The 17772-nt window shown below is 45.2% G+C and overlaps 1 protein-coding gene across 1 annotated transcript; it reads left to right on the top strand.

The window, feature by feature from the left end:
* Positions 1-16516: 16516 nt before the first annotated feature.
* On the top strand, positions 16517-17503 carry GSTUM_00009298001 (uncharacterized protein; the record flags this gene model as incomplete). The annotated part of the gene is made up of 6 exons (XM_002840610.1): positions 16517-16590; positions 16640-16792; positions 16846-16935; positions 16985-17105; positions 17157-17364; positions 17424-17503. The coding sequence occupies 6 exons, from the start codon at positions 16517-16519 to the stop codon at positions 17501-17503; spliced, it is 726 nt and encodes a 241-aa protein (XP_002840656.1).
* Positions 17504-17772: the final 269 nt, after the last annotated feature.

Raw genomic sequence — 17772 nt, 5'->3', positions numbered from 1 at the left:
GACGAGTTGCTTGAAGAAAGGTTTTTCTTACAGCTCTAATGAAGCAAAAGAGACTACAGTTTGCTTCCAATCACTAGAATTGGGCTCGAGAAAATTGGAGAAATGTACTGTGGACAGACGAGTGTTACATTTGGTTGGGAGGAGTTAAGGGTCGTGTTTTTATCATGAGGAAGCCTGGCTGTAACTGGTACGGGTACTTGGTTATTGGTTTTATTTTATGTTTTGTTTTAAGTATCGCTTTGATACTTGGTTTGTTTTAAGTATCATTTGATACTTGGTGTCATGAATGTGGCTTGGCATGGAAAAGGTTTTCACGTGACACATGGTTATGAGTCACAGGTATGTTATTGTTTTACGCATCTGACCTATTCGGGTTATATGATTTGTTATGTGTGGGATTTGTGATGCTTTCGCACATGGCTCAAGTATGAGTCATGGGACGTGCGCCTGGTAAATATGCCTTGCGAGTGTGCCTTACGGGTAAGCCTTGCGCATATGATTTATGTTTTACATATGACCTCGTTATGAGGTCATGGGTTTCGCGCATATGACTCAGTCGAGTCATATGACTTGTTTATTGTGTTATGATTGGTTTATGAGTTTTTGCACATAACCTCGTTATGAGGTCATGGATTTTGAGCATGTGATCACTTTGGTCACATGACTAGTTTGTTATGATTTGGTTTCGCACATGTGACCACTTTAGGTCACATGACTAGGGGCGGGAAGAACACTATATAAGGAGGCCGAGGCGGCCGAGGAAGATAGGTTCTTCACGCTTTGTTCTAAGTACTTTTCCTTGTCCTTGCTGTCGCTTCGCCTCGAGTGTTTCTGTCACCATCATGATGGGCCTTGATGTCTCGGATTCTGGGGGAGATATCTGAGTTCACTCAGTAGTTTCTGGGGTCTTTGGTATTGAGGTCTGTTAGGTGTTGCGTGGCGGATAACTTGTTTGCATCTCGTTTCGTTGGGTTGGTTATCTCACGATACTAGCACTTTGAGCACTTCATCGCGGTCGCATACGAGCCCCTTTTGGTAAAATGTTTACAGCTTCCTGTCTATCGTCTACTTACAGGTTTCGCGTTCGATTGGAGGGATTGAACATTGTGTTTAGGGGGATCACCCGTGTCGTTCTTTGGGCCAGCTCATGTTTTTTGTTGGGTTTTAATGGAGTCCTTAGTTCTCGCGATACAAAACGCCCTTGGGTTAGACTGATGACCATCCCAAGTATCAACTCGTCGTACCGGCTACATCATTCCTCATGTGGCAGGGCGGTTCCCACCCAGCCCCTCTTCGTTACATTTTCGTTTCTACGGTCGGAATCCTATGATGTTGTTTATCGCCATTCCCTTGGAGTTTTTGTCCTTGCGGCATTTACGGTGATTCAGTCAGGCGTCTCCTCCTCATATTTGTGGGGATGGCTTTGACCCTGAAAAATCTTACCCCCTGGTGTGGTTATTGTTGCCGCCTGGGGTGGTGTGAGACGATTAGCTGCCAGGCACTCGCGTTGTCTGTGCGTTTGGGTGGTCCTGTTGTGGTCTGTGGTTGGCGGCTTCACCCATTGCAAGTGGGGCCTACCTTCTGTTTGTCTGCTTCTGTTCGTTCGCCCTCCCCCATCTTGTTGCATCAGTTGGGTGTGCCTCTTGCCCGTCGTTCGGTCCGTGCCTAATGCCGGACCTGTGGGGCTGGCTTTGGCTAGCTCTGCCTACTCTTTCCCGACTCGGTTGGATTTCGGTTCGGCTGGGTTGGATGGTGTGGCTGGTGCAGGTGCCTTTGGGTACTAGTGCTGCCTCTTTTGTGGCTCCCGGCTGTGGCTGGTGGGCCTCCCTTGGCCATACAGTGCTGGGGGTTTGGGCTCTGTTCGTGTGGCCAAGACCAATGGCTGTCTGGCGGGGCTGGGTATAAGCTGTCCTGTGGCTGTCGGATGGTTGATCTGTCTGAGGGGCTGGGGGGGCTGGATGGGCTCTGTGGCATCTGGTGTGTGGGGCTTGGGGGGGCTGATTGGGGGGGAAGAGGCACCTGCTTATAAACAACAAAGGATTACGGCAGCGATTTGGACAATGTTGACTTAAGCAGGGCAAAGATGTAAAGATGAATTTCAATATCCGAACTGGAGAAGTATTCTCGCAAAGAACAACAATAGGTAATAAGAAACGGGAAAGACTGATATAACTCAAATGCGAGTAATGGAGGAAAGAGAGACAGATTGGATAACGAACGAAAACAACTATCAAGGGAAAAACAAGCTGCCTTTTATCCTTCCCTAGATTATACTAATCTGCTTCCACATACTTCCAGCATATGCCGTGTTCTCCATCACGTTCAGTCTCACTATCGCCCATTTGTGCCGCTTCGGCCGAGGGTAAGTGAACTTGACTGAGGGTATGTTCTGACTGAGGATAGTCGGTATTTCCATATGATAGGGGTAGCCTCCTAACATGGAGTCGTCGCAGGTATTGTCGCAGATGTTGTCACATATGGTGTTTAATGTATAGGACTAACCAGTAGTCAAACATAGAGGCGTCGGAGTAGTTGATACCAAGAGGGTTAGGGTTGTGAAGTCGTTGCCATAGGGGAAACATGCAGTGAGCAGCCAAGAAACACTTCCGTCCAACACATGCGAGCACCGGTCAGGCCTGCGTCAGGTTGGACGAGGTCTAATTAAGTGTTTCCAGTCCGACTTGGGCTGTTGGGTGAAGCTGCTGAGTGCTGTAAGGCTCCCTGATGGACCGGTTGGCTGATGGCCACCTGTGCGGATAGTGGGTTGCAACCACCTAGTTGGACTTGTTTGGGTTCTGCGTGCTGGGTGTTGTGGAAGTTTGTTTGGTTTCTTTGGTTTGGCAATGGGCATGGCTGGCGGGGGCAAGGCACTATGGGTGGGAGATAGGCCCCACTGACTATTTCGGTCTGTTACCACCTCTATGTATTTCCTTTGTTTATGGGTTTTGTTTTTTGGGGGACAGGCAGCGGGTACAGGTCCTCCTCACCATTACGCTCTTCGGAGGTACTTGGCAAAGTGGGTTCATAGGGTCGACGGCCTGGCATGCGGATGCGAGAGGTGGACATGTTGGTCACCTCCTCTCCGCCATTGTGTCGCCTGTAGTTTATCTTTGTGGTTTTGTTGGTTTTCTACTGTGGAGGAGGTCTTGCGGGACGGTGTTCAGACCGAGCGGTAGTGATTTTATATTTTGTTGGACGAGGAACCTGGTTGGGTTGGTCTTTTACTCGGCTTCGGCTACGCTTAGTGCTGGTTGGCTTCATACTACAGGGGCTACGGACTTGGACCGGGGTGGGTGCGGGGTTGTTTGATGGTCTTGTAATTAGTTCTCATGCAGGCATGACTCGGGGATGGCAGGTGCGGGACCGTAGACTTAGTTAGCTTAGGATTAGTGGTATACCGGTTAGCGGTATCCCTGTACCAGCAGGGGCTCATCGTATTCCAGTGTTGGCGGTACAAGTTTAAATAAAATTAGATTGAATTCTAAGTAACTTTCCTACTTATTACTTTAAACGAATATAAAACATCTTTATGATCTTTATCTTTATTGCACCGTTATTGTTACGCCAAGAAAAGTCCTTCACGAAGACGAGCTAGAGAAAGCTTATAATAGGCATTCCCGATAGAAGACAAAGGTCTTGTACTATCGGTAATGTAGGCAGAGGCCTAGAGCTATCATAAGACAAAAAAAGAAGAAGACAGAAAGAGAAGTATCGTTCTCCGTCGCCAAGAACTAACTATCCAGAGAGGAATCATTACACTTGGTTTTGTTTTATATTTTGTTTTAAGTATCGCTTTGATACTTGGTTTGTTTTAAGTATCATTTGATACTTAGTTTTGTTTTATGTTTTGTTTTAAGTATCAATTTGATACTTGGTTTGTTTTAAGTATCATTTGATACTTGGTTTTGTTTTATGTTTTGTTTTAAGTATCGCTTTGATACTTAATTAGTTTTACCAGAGTGTGTCGATTGATACCTCTGATTAGTTTCGCTCATGCTAGATATGAACACATTTTTGTATTTAAAGACCGCCTGTTTCTGCGATAGAAAAGGCAGACTTCAACAGATAGTATTTTAAATATACTTGGTTGAACGGTTACTGTAACCGGTACGGGTACTCGGTTATTGATTTTGTTTTATGTTTTGTTTTAAGTATCGCTTTGATACTTGGTTTGTTTTAAGTATCATTTGATACTTAGTTTTGTTTTATGTTTTGTTTTAAGTATCGCTTTGATACTTGGTTTGTTTTAAGTATCATTTGATACTTGGTTTTGTTTTATGTTTTGTTTTAAGTATCGCTTTGATACTTGGTTTTGTTTTATGTTTTGTTTTAAGTATCGCTTTGATACTTCGTTTGTTTTAAGTATCGTTTGATACTTGGTTTTGTTTTATGTTTTGTTTTAAGTATCAATTTGATACTTAAGGAGTTTTACCAAAGTGTATCGATTGATACCTTTGATTAGTTTCGTTCATGCTAGACATGAACAAGATTTGTGTATTTAAAGACCGCCTGTTTCTACGATAGAAAGGGCAGACTTCGACAGACAGTATTTCAATATACTTGGTTGAACGGTTACTTCTTTGTTCCCCAGTACACCCTCGAAGCCTCCTTTAGTTCTCAGCTATCGCCTCCTCTCTGGAAGAGCAGGCCACCTGCCAACTATCATATCTATTACCGATAACGTGATTAGCACCTTGCGAACACATTATATTTTTTTAACCTCAGCAAGTGGTTAAGAACCTGTCCCCAGATTTAGGCCTGATCAACCTATTGATATCCACCTCAGAACGCTAGCGGAGAGAAGCGGCAGAATCACAGCACATTCGGCTTCATCTCAAACCCAAGATAGAGTCTTTGACGACCAGGAGTGGGAAGCAAATCCTACGGCAAGACCTTACAAGAAAGAAACAACCCCGGCGCTCTGCTAAAGAGCCGGGCGATCCTGCAAACACGGAAGATACACAACCTCCAGGAGAATTCCCTTCTACTCCAGCAAAGAAGCCTTCCTTTGAACACCCAACCGACCCCGAATCCAGTAGCGAATCCGATATGGCTAGCACAGGAGGAGGGAAATCTCGGGCAAGGCCTGAAGAAGAGGAGGTACCTGTAGCATTTGAACCCCCTAAGTTTAAACTCCACCTCCCAGTGAAGTTCACAGGAGAAGGAAAAGACCTCAAACCTGAAGCCTTTGAACGATGGGCAACAGAGCTCTCACACTTCCTACTCTTACAAGGAAAGGATGTAGAAGACCCTACAACCGGACTTATTATTGGATCATTCTGTGAAGGAAAGGCAACCGACGCATACCACCAATGCTATAAGAATTTCGGCGGGAATGTAAGATTAAGAGGATCTACAGTTCTCGATTACCTGAAAGGACGATTCCAATCCTCTATAACTAACGACCTCCTATACAACAAATTCAACCAGCTCCAGCAAGTTAACGGAACGCATGTCAAGCGAATCACTGATGTGGCTACGGATCTAATAATGTATAAGGACCGAATGGAGAGAGGAAGTATCTTCAAATACATCCTGAAGCGACGATTCTATGACACCATGCACCCAACCCTCCGACGAGAAGTAGAACCACTCGAGGAAGATGGCGATGATATTGCAGTAATAATTGCAAGAGCAGAACAAAAGGACGCCATTCTCCATGAGACCAAGGCCTACAAAACACAGACATCCTCTAGTAGGAACAGCCAGCACCGACACAAAGCTTCCAGCAACTCTGAAGACGATACCCCATGGGTTTTCAAGAAGAAAACAAAATCCTCCAAAGAATCGAGACGGCAAAAAGGAGAATGTTTTGAATGTGGAAAAACAGGGCACATGGCAAAGAACTGTCCTACAAAGAAAGGAAAAGGAAAGGTAATTAAGCAAGAGGCGTCGGCCAACAATGTTGAAAGCGATAACGCCCAATCCAGTGAATATGAAGAGATCCATGTCGGATATATCGATGTGGAATACAACAGTGTTTGACCTCCGGCTACATTCAAAACACACACCCCTCTAGAAGGTTCTATCCTGATCAATGGCAAAAGGGCTCGAGTCCTATTCGACACTGGCGCAATCGGAAGAGATATGATCAGTAATGCCTTTGTCTCTGTCCATGGACTCCCGACCCGAGACCTTAACCAACCCATACCAGTCAATATGGCAGTAAAAGGATCATGATCCACAAGCCATAAAACCTGTAGTGCGACCATTCGACTTGGTTCTGCAGTCCTACCCCCCCAGGAAATGCTGGTTGGAAATTTAGTCAAATACGATGCCCTAATAGGCATGCCATTCCTGAACCGCCACAAAGCTATAATCAGGTGTGGGGAATCAACTATCGATTTCCCAGAACAGAAGGTTAGAGTCTCATGCAAGCCAACAAGCGGAGAATACCGAGCCGCAGTCTGTGAAGCGACTGCCCTACGACTATTGGATGAGTACTCTGATGTTTTCCCTGATCAAATACCCGAAGAACTACCGCCTATGAGAGAGGTGAACCACCACATCCGCCTCCGAGACCCCTCCAATCTCAAGAACCAACCCACCTACTCTATTCCTGACGCATACAAAAGCCCTCTTTGTGATTGGATCAACCAACAACAAAGAAGAGGAGTCATCTACCGGGCAGAAGCCCCAGGTGCCGCTCCTATGTTTGTTCAACCCAAAGCAGATGGCAAAAGAATTCGCCCCTTGGTTGATCTCAAGCTACGGAACGAAAATACGGTTATGGACAGCTCTGCTATCCCAAACCAAACCCAGATCCTAAATGCAGTTGGACGGGCTAGATTCCGCAGTAAGATTGACCTAAGCGATGCCTACTTCCAAACAAGGTTAGATTCAGAAAGTGAACGATACAACAGTTTCAAAACCCCCTTCGGAAGTTTCATTAGCCGAGTTATGTTACAAGGTGATATGAATGCGCCCGCTACCTTTATGCGAATTATGGAAAACCTCCTAAGCGAATACCTCCACCATTTTGTTTGGGTCTACATTGATGATATTCTCATCTTCTCGAACACCGAAACAGAACATGCCTACCATATAAGATTGGTCTGTACCAAACTTAGGGAAGCTAAATTCTATGCTAGCAGAAACAAATCAATCCTGTTTGCTGATAAACTCGATATACTAGGATATATTATAGATGATGAAGGAATGCATGCAGCCCCAGGGAAAATAGCCTGTTTAACGGAATGGTCAACACCCCGGAATCAAAAGGAACTCATGCGATTCCTAGGACTAGTCAACTATATTGTCCAGTTCCTACCACACCATGCCACTGTGACAGCGCCGCTCACAGACCTTACCAGTAATGCAGAATTTATCTGAACCCACACTCATGACCAAGCCTTTACCAACATCAAGGAGTTGATAAAAAACGCCAACGTTATACAACCTATCGACTACAGCAAACCAGAACCAATATGGTCTGATTACTGATGCATCGGATGTTGGAGTTGGGGCATGGGTTGGACAAGGAGCCTCCCATGAAACGGCAAGACCGGCGGCTTTACACAGCAGAAAGTTCACCAATTCACAGATGAACTATGGAACAACAGACAAGGAAGCCCTTGCTGTGATTGATGCCCTCGCCGCTTTCAACCACATCCTCATGGGTAATACCTTCACTATTGTTACCGACCACCAACCTCTCACTAATCTTAAGACAGAAAGAATACCTGGAAGAAGAAGAACAAGATGGATAGGCGAGATCAGCAAATACGATGCAAAAATCATCTATACCCCGGGAAGAACGAACTATTTAGCTGATGCTCTCTCCCGTCTATATGAGAACCAAGATCTCGCAGATCCTCCTCTTGTTCATAACCATACAAGACAAAGCGAGGACAGTCCTGACGACACCTCCTATGAATAAGAACCATCAATGGCTACTACCAGCTCTACTGCTCCCTCCAATCCTTTCTCTTACACCATGTACAGTGCTGCCAGAACAGAACGAGGAAAAGACATTAATGAAGAATGGAAAGACAATTGCACGCTCCGCAGCACACCTCCTCATGAACTTGAACAAAGCAGACTTCACTGGTCCCACTGTTACCACGACACCTGCCCTTTTCACCAGACTGAGATTAAGTTCGGAAACAGATACCAGCGACTGTACTATATGCCTGCTGAGGATTCCAAAGACACCAGCTTCGACACCGCAGAAGGAGAAGAAGAGATGATCGATGGAAATGAGTCAACCCAATATCCTCATGTCCTTAACCCTGCTCCCACACGATACCAAGGTCTTGAAGAACTCGAACAAGCAGCAGCCTACGTGGATGCAATATCCTATTTATACCCCCCACAGTCAGCCCAGCCATCCTCTCCTCCTACAATCAATTCACGACCACTATATGGTGGACCCTTACGAGTATATAACAATGAAACCATTGTCTGGGTCATACCCCCTACTATTCCGGAGCATCGGCGTCAACTCTATGAAACCTTTGAGGAAGAGGAAGCCCATATCGAACCAACAAGAGGATCCCTAATCGAGGATGAAGGAGATGTTAGATCGACCACAGAAGAATTAACCTCCTCTTTCCGAAGCCAAATGATAGCCGGATATCGCCATGACCCGATTTACTTCAAAGCTATGGATAGCTCCAGGCATGGAGACCTCGCCCCCTACAACATATCCAACGGAATGGTCTTTACCAGCACCCGTTACAGTGAACATTGCCTATACATACCAAAGGGTCATATGTTCAACGGAATGACGATTAGAGAATATGTCATATCCGAGATTCACAACAAAGGACACCACAGTGCGGGTCGCAACCTTCAATATGCTTCAGAATATGTTTACTGGCCTGAGATGCGCAAAGATTTCTGAGATTTCGTCAAACAATGTGAACTCTGCCAGGCAAACAAGGAGCGAACACAACTACCTGAAGGAAAGACACAGACCCTCTAACTACCATGTGAAATATTCGAATCATATGCCATTGATTTCGCAGGACCATTTAACAAATCCGCTTGATTTGACAACATCTTGGTAACTGTGGACCGATTTTCTGGATATACCTGGCTCATTCCAATGAAAGTTACCAATTCCTCCAAAGACACCTGGAATAACCTCCAACGATACCTGTTTACCCCCCATGGGTACCCCTTATCTATCGTCAGTGACGCTGATCCCCGCTTTACCGCTAGATTCTGGAAGCAAACCTTGACCTCCCTCAGAATAAACCACATTATGGCTGCCCCTGGACACCATGAGACTAATGGCCAGGCAGAACGAAAAATCCGCGAAGTCAAGACCGGAATTAGGAACATGATCAATGAACGACAAACCAACTGGGAACCTGCCCTAGTTGAACTGGCCGCATATATCAATGCCGGATTTTCAGATACCCTGGGAATGTCACCATATAAGGCAATCTTTGGCCGCCAATACCCTCTCCTACCTACAACTCCATTCAAAAATTCCTCAGTTCCTGCCTCCGATGACGACTTAAACCGCCATCAAGCTATTCGGAATGACGCTTTCCAAGCTGTTAAGGCTGCCCGATTCCGAAGTACCACTACTGCTCAGAAGCGACGAGGCAAACATGTCCCTCTTCCACCAGGTGATATGCTCATGGTACATGGAAACATGTTCATCACCAATGTTGGATGCAGCAAGAAACTGCAACCCCGATGGCGAGGACCTTTTAAGGTCTTAGCCTTTGACGAACATACAGAGAACTACACTGTCCAGATGAATGGACGCATGTACCGCCGCAATACTGCAGTATTCCATGCCTCTGCTGTCAAACGATTCCACCCAAATGACGATTCTAAGTTCCCTGGAAGAACCCACTCTCGACCCGAACCTATCATCATTGAGAAGAAAGATGAATGGGAAGTTGAAGAAATCCGAGACTACCGCCTTTGGCATGGAAATGATCAATTCTTAGTCAAATGGAAAGGATATCCAACGAGCGAAAACAGTTGGGAACCACTGGAAGGACTAGAGCACGCTATGGATATGGTGAATGAATGGTGGAAAGACAATATGCCTAATGGATCCCTTCCCCCAACAATCAACTACATCACTATGTGCTGGACACCCACGATGCCAGAAACTGAGTGATGGTATGCAGAACTCGAAACTAGAGATGGATTTTGGGCACCATACTTTGAATCGGAATTCGAGAGTAGCGATGAGGAGAATCAAGCTATGGAGCAGGCCCTCGACAACTTTATCTAGTCACCAATTACCATCCGAATACCATAACGATGTCAAACTATGTGGAGCTTAATGTGAGGCAGCGACAACAGGTTATTGGACTGTTGTTGAACCGCGATGCTATCCAACTTGAAGACTATTTCGAAATCCTCTGGATTGATTACTGTCCTGATTGTGATCATGCTTGGGTTGATGTACAGCACGAATCTGGTATTCATGACTACTGTGATTTAGATTTCTTCGAGTCTAAGTGTTTCCTTAGAGTTTCCTCTTGTCCCTGGTGTGACACTTACGATGAAGAATTTTTAGTGGAAACTGAAGCCATGAGTTTCTCAGAATCCACTTTTGATGATTATTAGTTTTTGTTTGTTTAAAACAGTTGTTTTGTTTTGGGGAATGTAACTGGTACTGGTACTTGGTTATTGGTTTTGTTTTATGTTTTGTTTTAAGTATCGCTTTGATACTTGGTTTGTTTTAAGTATCATTTGATACTTGGTTTTGTTTTATGTTTTGTTTTAAGTATCGCTTTGATACTTGGTTTTGTTTTATGTTTTGTTTTAAGTATCGTTTTGATACTTAAAGAGTTTTACCAAAGTGTATCGATTGATACCTTTGATTAGTTTCGTTCATGTTAAGACATGAACAGATTTGTGTATTTAAAGACCGCCTGTTTCTACGATAGAAAGGGCAGACTTCGACAGACAGTATTTCAATATACTTGGTTGAACGGTTACTTCTTTTTTCCCCAGTACACCCTCGAAGCCTCCTTTAGTTCTCGGCTCTCGCCTCCTCTCTGGAAGAGCAGGCCACCTGCCAACTATCGTATCTATTACCGATAACGTGATTAGCACCTTGCGAACACGTTACAGTTACTTCTTTGTTCCTCAGTACACCCTTGAAGCCTCCTTTAGTTTTCATGTAACCGGTATGGGTACTCGGTTATTGGTTTTGTTTTATGTTTTGTTTTAAGTATCGCTTTGATACTTGGTTTTGTTTTATGTTTTGTTTTAAGTATCGCTTTGATACTTGGTTTGTTTTAAGTATCGTTTGATACTTGGTTTTGTTTTATGTTTTGTTTTAAGTATCGCTTTGATACTTGGCTTGTTTTAAGTATCGTTTGATACTTGATTTTGTTTTATGTTTTGTTTTAAGTATCACTTTGATACTTGGTTTGTTTTAAGTATCGTTTGATACTTGGTTTTGCTTTATGTTTTGTTTTAAGTATCGTTTTGATACTTAAGGAGTTTTACCAAAGTGTATCGGTTGATACCTTTGATTAGTTTCGTTCATGTTAAGACATGAACAGATTTGTGTATTTAAAGACCGCCAGTTTCTACGATAGAAAGGGCAGACTTTGACAGACAGTATTTCAATATACTTGGTTGAACGGTTACTTCTTTGTTTCTCAGTACACCCTCGAAGCCTCCTTTAGTTCTCAGCTCTCGCCTCCTCTCTGGAAGAGCAGGCCACCTGCCAACTATCGTATCCTTTACCGATAACGTGATTAGCACCTTGCGAACATGTTACATTTCTGCTCTCGCCTCCTCTCTGGAAAAGCAGGCCACCTGCCAACTATCATATCTATTACCGATAACGTGATTAGCACCTTGCGAACACATTACACTGGCGAAGAATACATAGAGGACTGTATTGTGCCCAAGTTTAAGCAAGAAACCTCAGTCATGATTTGGGGAGGAGTTTTAGGAGGAAAGAAAACACCACTGGTCCTATGGGAGAAAGAAAACTGGGGTACAATCACATCACAAGCTTATATTAATCATGTACTTACACCAGTCTTGTATCTATTTTGGTATTGGGAAAATCACGCTCGACATTGGCAGACAAAGATTTGGGTCATGGAGGATGGAGCCTCAGCACATCGAGCAAAACTTACTAAAGCTACCTGGGAATATTACCAGATACCCTCTCTTGTTTGACCCCCTTCATCACCAGACTTGAACCCGATTGAGAATATTTGGTATATTCTTAAACAAGTGCTCTGTTCGTCCTAAAGGCATTCAAGAGTTGAAAACCACTATTTTGGAGGAGTGGGAGAGTCTTACAGTGGAGGAGATACTAGGCTATGTTGATTCTATGCCAGAGCATATAGAAGCTGTGATAAACGCTTCAGGAGGACACACACGGTGGTGAATGTACATAGATAGAGAGTCATCAAAACACCCTCCAATTCACAAAGTGTATACCGATTAATCCCATTCACAATCCCTGTCATACCCTGGCCATCCCCCCGGTCTTATGCCCCCGGTTTTCAGATACTTATTGCCGGATACGAGTATAAGCTCAGTTGTCGTGGGGGGTTGTCCGGGGTGTGTTCCGCAGTTTCGGATTCTCGTTGGGATTATAGCTTGCAAGCGTACGAGTGCAGTACTTGAATAGAGGGGGAGATCATAACCGACTTTTAGGGGAGATTTTGGTCATTTCGTCCTTGTCGGATTTTCCCCTGAGATTAGTTGGGGTGTTGAGGTAGAGCTATATATGAGAGGGCGGTTCTAAGAGGGCTTCGCATGACTTGATCTGCTATCACCCTGGAAGTAGCCGTCATTGAATTCCCCATGCTAAATTCCACCTTTTGCTGCCTACTGTTGAAACTTGACATGTTCTACACTTGTACAGTACAGTACTTGTGTGTAGTCGGGAAGAGGGAAGGGAAAACACAGCAAGGGGAGATCCGTTGAGAAACCTCTGAGAGCCCCCCCCCCAAAAAAAAGGATCAAAACTTGCCAGAGGAAGTAACGCCAACGGCATATCGCTCTGTCCAATTCTTGTGATTTCTGCGGTAAACCGCAAGAATCACGAGGTAGGCCCAAAAAGCCCATCTATCCTAAGTAGATTCTCGAAAACCTCAGCTTTAAATCTCAAAATCTCGAGCGGAACCGGGACCAAACAGAGCATGCTGCTGGCACCGGCAGTATCATCACAAAAAAAAAAAAAAAAAAAAGAAACTCGGACAATCCACCATCTCCGTCAAGCGTCTAATCTCGGCAGTCAGAGACCATACCCCTCGAGAGGGAACAGCGTTTAATTGACCCGGTATTGTACCTGTATGGCTCGGAGGGAGCTGAACTTCCTGGATCTCATTGACCTTTGTTCGTAGTTTTTTGTCAACTTGCTCAGCTAAGCCCATCGCAGTTTACAGTTACTGAAGTTTGATCAACGTCCGGTCTGAGGGGTGTAGAGTACTAATGGCACACGGAACCGCAGTCCATCGGGCTGAGCTCATTCCAACTCCTGCTCCTGAGGTGGAGAGGGCGAACCGAAGGTGGGGGGGATTCGCAAAATATTGTACATTGTGACAAAAATTCGGGGCTATCGGGGCGCGCATACAAATTCACGAACCCGCCCCCCCCCCCGATTTAGGATGCTTCTTACTTGCTACGGCGGGTATGAATTGATTTCTTTTGGGGATTCGGTAAGTGGAGGCGTAGGTAGCGGGTGAATCCTTCCTCATTAAAATTCGCCAAACACTTGGTAGTGTCGTGATGCTCTATAAAGACTAAATTTTGCCCTTGTTATTTATCATACCTGCAGGGGATCCGCGCGGTGTCTTATCATGGCCGAAACCTCTCCAATTTGAGCGCTCGACTAATCCCTGGCGTGGCGATTGCGGCCGACCGAGCTGAAGGAAAAGTCATGGTAGAAAGAATGCCGAAGGTGCGGTACGAGTAACACCATTAGAATTTGTCTTCTGTACTAGTACTACCGGTAGTATCATACTCCTACTCGAGCACAGTGCATGTGTAATGTTACTAGTGCACGTGCACTGGTTATTTTGCTCTCTAATAATACGAGTAATAGGGTGGTACTGTGCTGTACTCGTACAGTACCTGTCGGGTAGATTCAATCAAATGCAGGAGGTAATGCTTGCCCCTGGTCCATCGTTGCTTTTGAATCGCGGGGCAATCGCCACTTATAATAATCTATGTCACACTCTACTCGTCTTATTAAGTACTTGCGTACTGTACCGGTATTATTAGGGAGGGGAGCGCGTGTATGTGTGATAGAGGAAGAAAAAGAAAAAATCCTTTTTACACCTTTCTATTCCAAAACACTCTAGAGAATAGTCGTTTCTGGAAACAACTATAAACTACTAGCCACGGTGGGCTGCAATATCGCTAGCTTTAATAGTGTTGTTGGGGAGAGGTTTGAGTGGGGGTTTTCTATAAAGTATTTCATCACCCATTTCAAGATTTTTATGATACTCCTATATTATTATTTCAATTTTTCTTGCCAAGAAATCTAATGTCCCTGTCTCCTGCCTTGCCCCTCGCGGAGGGCAGTTTTCGGCAAGATTGGTACGTATGCCCCGCCGTAATCTGTGGGTATAGTACTTGTATGATAGGGTGCAGGCAAAAAACAAACTTATATATCACCAGTGTTCAGGGTGCTCGTATAGTACTTGTACGATACTTCTCGCCTAGGGCGGGTAGGCTATCTTTTGACCCCTCCCTAGAGATACTGTACGAATCCTTGACGGTTACTCAAGCACCAAGCACCTACTCCGGAAGCGTGGGCTGCCGGTATATGATACCTGGAACAATACAGGCAGGGCCCAAGGTCGCCCGGGACTGAAAGGGACAGGGCTAGGGCTTTTTTAGTTTGGGATCTTTACAATACCTCATGTGGCGCATACTACAGTACTCCGATTCCCTAATATGAGCATGTTTGAAGGCTCATCCGCCATGGAGGTTGGGCCAATACTTGCACAATCCGCTAGAATCTAACATCGTTCTTCCATGTTCGCTTCTAGCTGGGTTGTTTGGCCCACTCGAGTACGAGTACTGGTGCTAAAGTTTTCAGTTGTACTACCGGTAGTATTGTACAAAGCCTAGAGGATTAGCCTAAAGGTGCAAATAATTTAGGGACTGTTCAGGGGGTCCGTTAAACCAGCTGCTCGAGGGCGGAAAGTACTCGAGTATGATAGTGGTTTTGACGGATCTTGTGGTTTTGGAAATATACCGGTAGCTAGTGTTAGGCCAGCGATAAACCGGGAAATTTGAAGCTTGCAGCACCCAAACCCGAGCTTTGAAATTTTACCTCTAGAGGTAAAATTCAAAAACCTCCACCATCAACCACGTTGCTTCCGGGACAGTAGAACACACCACAAACAGGACCCTTTCTATGGCGCGACCAGAAGAAATCTATGGTCTTATTCGGTTGGTGCTCCCGGACAGGTTGTTAAATCAGTACAAATTGCGAAACCATGGTATTTTTTTCGGGTTCTGCTTGTCACAAGCATACTTCTGTCAAACCTTAGTGATTACAGCTCCGTTTCTGCTTTTCGGAAAAAACCATGTGATAATGTAGCACGTTCGCTCCAGTGGCTTGCGCATTTCGGATCTCTTGCTCAAAGATGATATTTAACCCGCACTTCATACCTGTGGGGAAGCAGTTCCTGGCAGGGTACGGGGGATCTGTGATAAACTGTCATGTCAGAGGCACGGTAGTGAAAATATAGATAGAATACGGTAGTTTTCGATGTGTTAAACGGAAGAGACAATATTGTGTTCGCCATTGAAGGAACGCAACTCTCCACAGGAACTGCGTATGGAAAATTCCTTCAGGCAGATGGATCGGGTGCCTCACCTACTCCGTATCTTCGATGGTGAAGAGCATCGAGAACTTCACTTCCGACTCCAATGGGTGGAGTGGGCAGTATCCTAGCAATTTCGCACCGTGTATTCACTAAGTGCTCGGGAATGAGTACAAACCTCAGGCGCAGTTGCTTAGGTTGAGGACTTCGGCTTGGACGTTCGGGGAAGGATCCGTTTGTATTGGGGTCTCCAGCTCCATTTGGTTTAGAGTAGCGGTAGTTGCGGTGAGAGGAATGGTGAGGGAGTCGGATTCGGGGTTGAGCGCTTAATGGGTGCCGGGGAAGCTCTTGGAATCCACTCTGTCCGTAGCCCTGTAATCTCCGTATAGTGAGGGGGGGGCCCTGGGGAGGGTTAGCGTTTTTCTTGATAAGTATAAGATCAGCCCTCTAGATTTTTGGATCTCTTTAACTGGTATTCGCAGTTCTGTTAAGCTGCCGAACTAAACCCATCACGAGGTGACGGGGTGACGGAGATAGTGGATTCCAAGAGTTCTTACGGTACTTGTACTTGTATCAGATGGGGCCTAGTAGGGGTTAGAAGTTCTGTGGAAGGCCTCCAATGGTTATGGAAAAGAAAAGGAGCATTTCGTACAAGTCACTGTTTGCAATATATAGGACGTGTTCGCCGCCGATTGAACAAAGAGGTACAAGAAACCTCCGAAACTCATCAGATTGTGAGAGTTTAGAGAGTGGTGAATTCTGTCTACCAAATACGGCTCATCATGAAGTTCTCTATCATTGCTTCTATACTCTTTAACGCTTGCGCAGCTCTTGCTGCTGACTTTTGTGGTCAATGGTTGGTTTCCGGATTTACTGCTCGATTTCTTCTGCTAAAACTGCCTCAGGGATTCTGTAACTACTTCCAACAACTACATCATCTACAATAACTTGTGGGGGGTGAATTCTGCAACCTCCGGGTCACAGTGCACAGGTCTTGACTCTGCCAGCGGGAAGAGTGTTGCATGGCATACCACCTGGTCTTGGACAAGCGGCCATGCGTAAGTTTTGTGCGACATTTTGAATTATAATCTCCAGAACTAACGCCTTCAAGCAATATCAAGAGTTTTCCCAATGCAAACCTTGTTTTCACCCCCAAGACCGTAGCGAATATTAGGTCCATGAAAAGCACCATGAAATACTCGTCGGTACTCCTTCTTCCCCTGCGTGATCTTCATTCTCACCCAGCCTAGATATACCGGCACGACGGGGGCCGTCGCAAACGTTGCCTATGACCTGTTCACTAGCAAGACCGCTGGGAGTGATATCTGCGAATATGAAGTCATGATCTGGCTTGCAGCCTATGGTGGCGCAGTAAGTACTTGATTGCCTACCCTTTTGTTCCGCCATCGCTCAGTGAAGCAGGGACCTATCAGCTCTACCGGTAGCCCCATTGCTGCTCCAACCATCGCGGGATACCGATGGAAACTTTATGACGGATACAATTCCAACATGCACGTCTACTCGTTCGTGGCCGTTGACTCACCGATTACCCGCTTCTCTTGCGATGTCAAGTTATTTCTGGCATATCTCGCGGATAACTATGCACTCCCAACTTCGCAATATCTTAACAGTAAGTCGTCCAAAGGGTTGAAATTGACCCATCTAAGATTTATGCTGATGTCTCTACAGAATTTCAAGCAGGGACTGAGCCCACCTCGGGAAGCAATGCTAAATTTACCGTTTCGGAATTCTCTGCTGTTGTTGCTTAGGAAGTTAGCTAGGATTTCCATGAGTATGGCGAATAAAACAACGATTCTGAATCTAATAGTATTTTTCCTGCTTACTTCGGGTTGGAAGATGTGACATCCGACATACCGTACTAGGTGAAGGTGCGATATGGTACAGTACAGCATCACTCCCTTTCAAGGTTCAAGACGGAGAAGTGAAAGTTGCCCGGTGGTCTCTGGCGTCCCCCCCGAACCCGACGTTGCGTTTCTTGGTATTCCTAGTGTGCGCCGCGGGCATGGTTTGGAAAGGA

The sequence above is a fragment of the Tuber melanosporum genome (genome assembly GCF_000151645.1).
Source record: "Tuber melanosporum whole genome shotgun sequence assembly, scaffold_55, strain Mel28".
In the NCBI taxonomy this organism is placed as follows: domain Eukaryota; kingdom Fungi; phylum Ascomycota; class Pezizomycetes; order Pezizales; family Tuberaceae; genus Tuber; species Tuber melanosporum.
The sequence above is the reverse complement of the archived record's forward strand: the minus strand, read 5'-3'. Positions and strand labels throughout refer to the sequence as shown.